Source organism: Aplidium turbinatum, chromosome 13 (genome assembly GCF_918807975.1).
Source record: "Aplidium turbinatum chromosome 13, kaAplTurb1.1, whole genome shotgun sequence".
In the NCBI taxonomy this organism is placed as follows: Eukaryota; Metazoa; Chordata; class Ascidiacea; order Aplousobranchia; family Polyclinidae; genus Aplidium; species Aplidium turbinatum.
In genome coordinates this window covers 20,789,981-20,795,980 of record NC_137484.1, presented here as the reverse complement: position 1 = coordinate 20,795,980, position 6,000 = coordinate 20,789,981, and the positions used below count along the sequence as shown (strand labels likewise).

The 6,000-nt window shown below is 37.1% G+C and overlaps 1 protein-coding gene across 1 annotated transcript; it reads right to left on the bottom strand.

Moving 5' to 3' along the window:
- Window positions 1-955: 955 nt before the first annotated feature.
- LOC145782059 (acyl-CoA-binding protein-like) lies at window positions 956-2,097 on the bottom strand. The gene has a single exon (XM_082593791.1). It carries the CDS (start codon window positions 1,922-1,924, stop codon window positions 1,676-1,678), a length of 249 nt encoding a protein of 82 aa, XP_082449917.1. The 5' UTR covers window positions 1,925-2,097; the 3' UTR covers window positions 956-1,675.
- Between the last annotated feature and the right edge of the window lie 3,903 nt (window positions 2,098-6,000).

The window sequence follows — 6,000 nt, the reverse complement described above, 5'->3', positions numbered from 1 at the left end:
TACAAGTCACAAATTTTGGGCAAAGTTGTCCACCCGGGCAAAGTTGTAAGGTTTCACGGTACCAATAATAATTAGCAGTTACTTAATTAGTTGTGAACACCTACTTCAAATTAAAATTTACCTACCTGTCATTAGCTGCTTTCTGATTCCTGCTCAAATTCATCCAGAACCTTTTTAAGAAGAGTAAGGTCGGCTTTATGCTTCATCAAAAACTTTCCGTTAAAATGAAAGACCGGGATCTCATACTTGTACAAATCCCACCAATGTTCTTGACCTGGCTCGGTAATGAAAACTTTGCGCAATTCAAACTATAATTTATAAATACAGCAGTCTTGCTAAACTGCAAACACCAGGCCAGTATTGAACAACATTCCAAACAAATAAAATTTTGTTTGTTGTATCCAGGCTTACACCCGGTGGTTGAAGATTTAGATTAAGTGGACGGTAAGGCAAGGAAGCCAATCTTCGTGTCCACCTTCAGGCATGCCTATAAGTGTCCTGCCACAGACACAGCTGAATGCTCTTGAGCAGTGTCGACTGTCGAACTGACGCTCTTTCGATTGCCGTTTCAGGGCTCTCACCACTCGGCTATGCAGCCGACAAACATGTAAAAGTTACTATGGTGGTGTAATAAAAAATTGTTTTATGAAAATTTCCAAAAATTTAAACCTTAAAAATGTAACACTGTTCTTTAAATTAGTCAATTAACAACTAAATCTTCGCCAGTAAAGTGATAAGTCAGACCAAATGTAATAAAAAGATGTAACAATCAACTTACCCTATCCTTATACTGTGAAATCTTATCTACAGCGACATCGCAAAGAAGACAAAGATCTATTGTAAACAATTCCAAAACTGGAAGCCTTTTTGTTGAGATTTAATGCAGTGTTGTTTTCAGTAGTTTAGGAAAGAACTTATTAAAACTAACAATCATCACTTTAACTGAATCCTGATGCTAACAATGCATAACCACTTTCAATCTTGCCATAAGATTTGTATAAGTTACAATTTCATAACTTCAGTAATCAGTATGCAAATACAGGTATATATAGTTGTCAAGTACATATGCATGAAAGTACAATCAAATCATAACCAAAACACAGTATATGTGTCAAATGTCTGATGTTTTGTTTTTAAACACACAAAGCTTTGCACAATATCTAAAAAAATGATAACACTTTGATTTGCTTAAACCTAAAATAATGCAAAATTGCAAAAGGGTCTTTAATTATGAACATTGAACAAATATTGAGAATTAAAAAAACAATTTTGAGCGAACAGATAGCCTAGTGCAGATGGAATACTATACATACCACTTAAGATGAAGCAGTTTAATGTTCGAAACATTTACCGAAGACGAGTTTGGTATCTACATGTTAGGTGTTCTATTTTTTTTATTAGAATACTACATAGTTTGCATAATTTATTACAATTCAACTTCACTACTACCAATAACAGAGTAAAAAAATCTTAAATTTATAAACTAATGTTGACCAAACAATGCATAGCTTGAGTGATATTGGCACCACAAATCTCTTTTAACTATTAAGTAATATATTAACTAATTTTGACAACTTGACAGATACAAAGTAGGGTAATTAAATGATGCAAAAGCAATTTGGGTCTAATCAATAGTAAATTAACATGTTTCATTGTTTCAGTACTGTTTGTGAAATTATCCTTTCAGCTGTTTCACTTTAGCAATGTATTGCGCTTCAGCGTCAGCCTTTGAGGTTCCCTTCTTTGCATTCCAAGCATCCCACTTTGCTTTTCCTTTTAAGTCAAACATGCCTGGTCTGTCTGTGTTGCAATCTCCAACTGTAGCCTGTTTGTAAAGTGCGTATAGTTCAAGAAGATCATTGTCACTGGGACGTGTTGGAAGGTCTTTCGCATCTTTGGCGGCTTTTTCAAATTCCTCAGACATCTTTTACTTTTCAAAAAAGATATTGATGCAATCCAAATGCAACTTTGAGACTAAAATTGTAAACTATCAATAACTAACTGCAATACTGATCTGACAAATAATTTGTTTAGACACCACAAATATATATATAACACAGTGGCTATTCTTACCATATATTGCAAATATATGGTAGGCTATATTCACCAATCACCATGGTGTCCATAGGTCACTCTAGGGCAGTGTTTCTCAACCTTTTTTAGCCCAACGCCCCCCTTATAACCTGGCGAAATTTTACCGCTCCCCAACAAAAACGATTAATTACGAAAAGCAAATATATATTTGCGAGCATGAAAACAGTATACTGGTAGTAGTGGTTACGTCAAAATGGAACTCACCAGATTTTGTGATATACTGAAAAATTACTGAATTTAATCTTTAAATAGATAGCGTTTGTAAACAAAACGGTTGGTCAATCAAATACGATGATGGTGTAAGAGCAATTGTTTGGCTATCGTGCGAGCATGTAGAGTAGATTATCCAGACAATGATGTGACAAAATCGTTCCACTGGTTGGTAAATGGGTTAAACCAGAATGCCCCCCATAAACCGAGGTAATCATATCGCCCTTCTGAAAAATCAAAACGCCTCCCGGGGGGCGGTACCGCCCCCGTTGAGAACCACTGCTCTAGGGCAACGTACTTTTTTTGGATGAAGCCTATTTCGTCCCCTGAACACTTTGTCCCCCCCGATTTTGTCCCCTGAAAAGATGGAAAGAAAAAATAGAACAAAACTGAAGTCACAAATCGGAGTTTCCGCAAACATTTTGCGATGAAAAATATTTCGTATACCTTAAAATATCTGCACTAGCAAGTAGCAACCAGAAACAAACTTGCATTCATATTGTGTCAAAATTACTATTGAGAGGAAGAAAGTGAGGTTCGGTTTATCAACTATTACTTCAAGATACTTAGCGTGATCAACTGTTTCGGCAACTTCAGTGCTTCTGTATTTTTTCTCTCAATCTTTTCAAGGGAAAATTTTTGAAAGATTTGCAGCAACTCTGATCAGCAACTTCAGCTCTGTTGTATTTTTTTCTCAATCTTTTCAGGGCAGGAGTGTTCAGGGGACGAAATAGGTTGCACCGTTTTTTTCTTTTGAATTTCCTTCAACAAGAAAGCTGCATTTTGACAGTCTGTGAACCAGGGGTGCAACCTATTTCGTCCCCTGAAAAAATCAAGAAAAAAAAACAACAGAGCCGAAGTCGCTGATAGGAGTTGCCGCAAACATTTCACAATTTTGCTCGATTTTTTCAGAGAAGAAATAGGTCGAAATTCGATTTTGTTGACAGCGGACAAACGTGTCGGACACACCAGATTTAACTTCGATTGTCATGCTTAATCACTTTATGTTGATAATTCTTCAGTCTAAAGCAGTGGTTCTTAAACTTTTTGAGACACGCCTCTCTTTTACAATTCTAACAAAATTCGCGCCCCACTTTGTTCTAAAATCAAAAAACATCATTTAGAACAGCAATTCGTTTCCAGGTAAGTTGTATTAATGCGAAGGATGTAACTGTTTTTTGGGCACCAAATGTTTAATTTGAGGATTAGTAGCAGATAATGCACATCTCAGATCGGCTTCACAGTTAAGTTTGTTTCTAAATTTTGTCTTCATGTTCACGAGAATAGAAAAACCATTTTCGCACTTAAGTAAGTGGATAAAAATTGAAGAAGTGTACGTAACGTCGTATAGCCACAGCACCCATACTCTTGTAAATGTGCGCATATTTCGCCCAGAACTCAGTCAGTGGCATTGCTGAAGTTTGGTGTCACCCAAGTTTAGAAAATAGCGTTCAAATTCTTGTTTCAAAAGTTGAAAATGTTAGCCTACTCCACTTCGAACTTAAGCTCGCCCTTCAGTTCAATTTGGTTGTTCTCCAAGACAGTATCAAGGTTGGAAGATGAAGCTGAGTTTCCTTTTTGAACTCGACGATGCCACAGCCTCAGTTTTGCTATGAAAGCATGGATGGCATCATAGTCGTTGATGCGATTAGTATTCTTGCTCTGCAGAAGCAGATTCTTCGAGGGCTTCGAAAATGTCCACGAGGTATAAGCCATTAGGACAACTCGACGATGCTAAATTCCGAAAGACGCTTCTACAACTTCCGCCGACGACGATTGGCGAAAACACTCACTACTTGCAATCTTCATTTTTTTAAAAGAGTCTTTCTTGCATTTGAAAAAAGCTAAAGGTTTATTTTGTTGGTCAAGGTGTTTTTTTTTCAAGATGACGCTGTGAACAAGTTGGTCTCAAACCGTCGTTGCTCAGATTTTAAAAACATATTCAGCTCTGTTGTCAGTACAACTTGGTCATTTACTATGGCATCTATAAAGCCAAACTTCAGATAATTTTTGTGATACTTTCTCTTTTTCCCCACTCATCTTATGTCAATAGAACTGATTAATTAAAAACAAACCTAATTAAATCAATGCAAAAATTTAAAAAAAGTTTACGCATGGTAGGCCTACTATTGTAGATTGGGGATACTGCTGTACTTCTAGCACCTAGCCTCTGTCACTTGTTGGTCAGTCATTGCCATTATTATTACAACTAAAGCTCAAGGCTGCTGTGTCAGAAAACCGTTGTGTCACGAGTGTTAAAGTGTTGCAGAAACATTTAGTAACGTCTAAAACATCACAAAGAATGCGAGATGAAACAACAACACGCTCTACAAACACTGTGCCACTGTAACACAGTTTCACCTTTAACAATCGACTGTCCAGCGTAGTTGTGAAGTCATAATTCATGCAGAGTTTTTCAATTTCTTGCGCCCCCTTTGTGACTGTGAGCCTCACACGCTCCCCAGTTTAAGAACCACTGCTCTAAAGGCTTTCATCAGACCAGACCATTGAAGAGTCAAAGAGCCCTGTAGCTGCCCAATACACAACATAACTGATTAACTTCCACCGAACAAGGCCGTGTGGCTTCTTGTGTCACAATGCTTGGGACACAAGTCGGAAAACTTCTGCACAAATGTTACTGTTTTCTGCTGTGCCACGTTTCACAAGGTTTTTATGCTTAGGTTTATTTTTGCGTGTCATGTGGGTGAAAGTGATGGAGAGCAAGTAGGTTCATCGTATTCATTCTTACTTATAGAACTTTTCCTGCAGGCCTTTTCTTTCTTACTGTAATACCAAAACTTAGCCTACTCGTACAATATAATTTTGTAACCAACCTTGCCTTATCAATATTACTCGGAGATCAAAGCCAGACATTGTGATGTAAGACTTGAACTAAATTGCGCTGATTAGTGTAGAAGTAGGTACTAGGTACTCCCATCCATTCTTAGCAAAGAATTCAACGTTATAATGCTGATTCAATGTTATCAATTGTTGAAGCAACTTAAAAATCCAAAGCTTTTCTGCTTAAATGGAAGCTAAGGGATAGGCCTACAGTATTAACATTTTCTAGATGCGCCTTAGAATGCATTGGAAATTATGTTCTCTTAACAAATTGTTCGTGCTATGCAATCACGTCAGGGTTAGAAATGTTTAAGGATTCAACCTATTTCGTGCCCCGATTTTAGGGTACGAAGTGTGCAGGGACAAAATAGGTATTAGGTTGCTGGTTGCATCCGTGAACACTGAACAAGTAAGTTTGGTATGAGATTTGATAGCTCGTCACTGGTGTCCGCAATCTGTGTTCTGATGGGACTTCGGCAGGGTTGTCAGATTAGTTGTAGCCTTCCCTTCCAGATTGCATGCCAGATTGATTCTAAATTATTCTAAATTTATTCTAGACATTTCATTTCAAGTCTAAAACAAAATACCATTAAATACGCAGTGTATATTGTAAATATGATATAACTTACAATAAGTAGTGGTGAGAATCTTCATTATGAATTGAAAATATCCCTAAGATAAGATGATGCCAGCACATTTTTTGTCAAGTTTTGTAGCCTTTGTTCACCCCAATTTTATGTCTGTGCCTGCGTGCTTGTTGAAAAAGTTTGTCAAATGATTGGCAGTGTAAACGATGTATGCTGACAAATGAACACAGCAAGCGAAAGAGCAACTGTTTTTTCTTTATATCATTAG

Coding starts and splice junctions, on each gene's coding strand:
- LOC145782059 (XM_082593791.1), bottom strand. CDS start 1,924: ATGTCTGAGGAATTTGAAAAAGCCGCCAAAGATGCGAAAGACCTTCCA.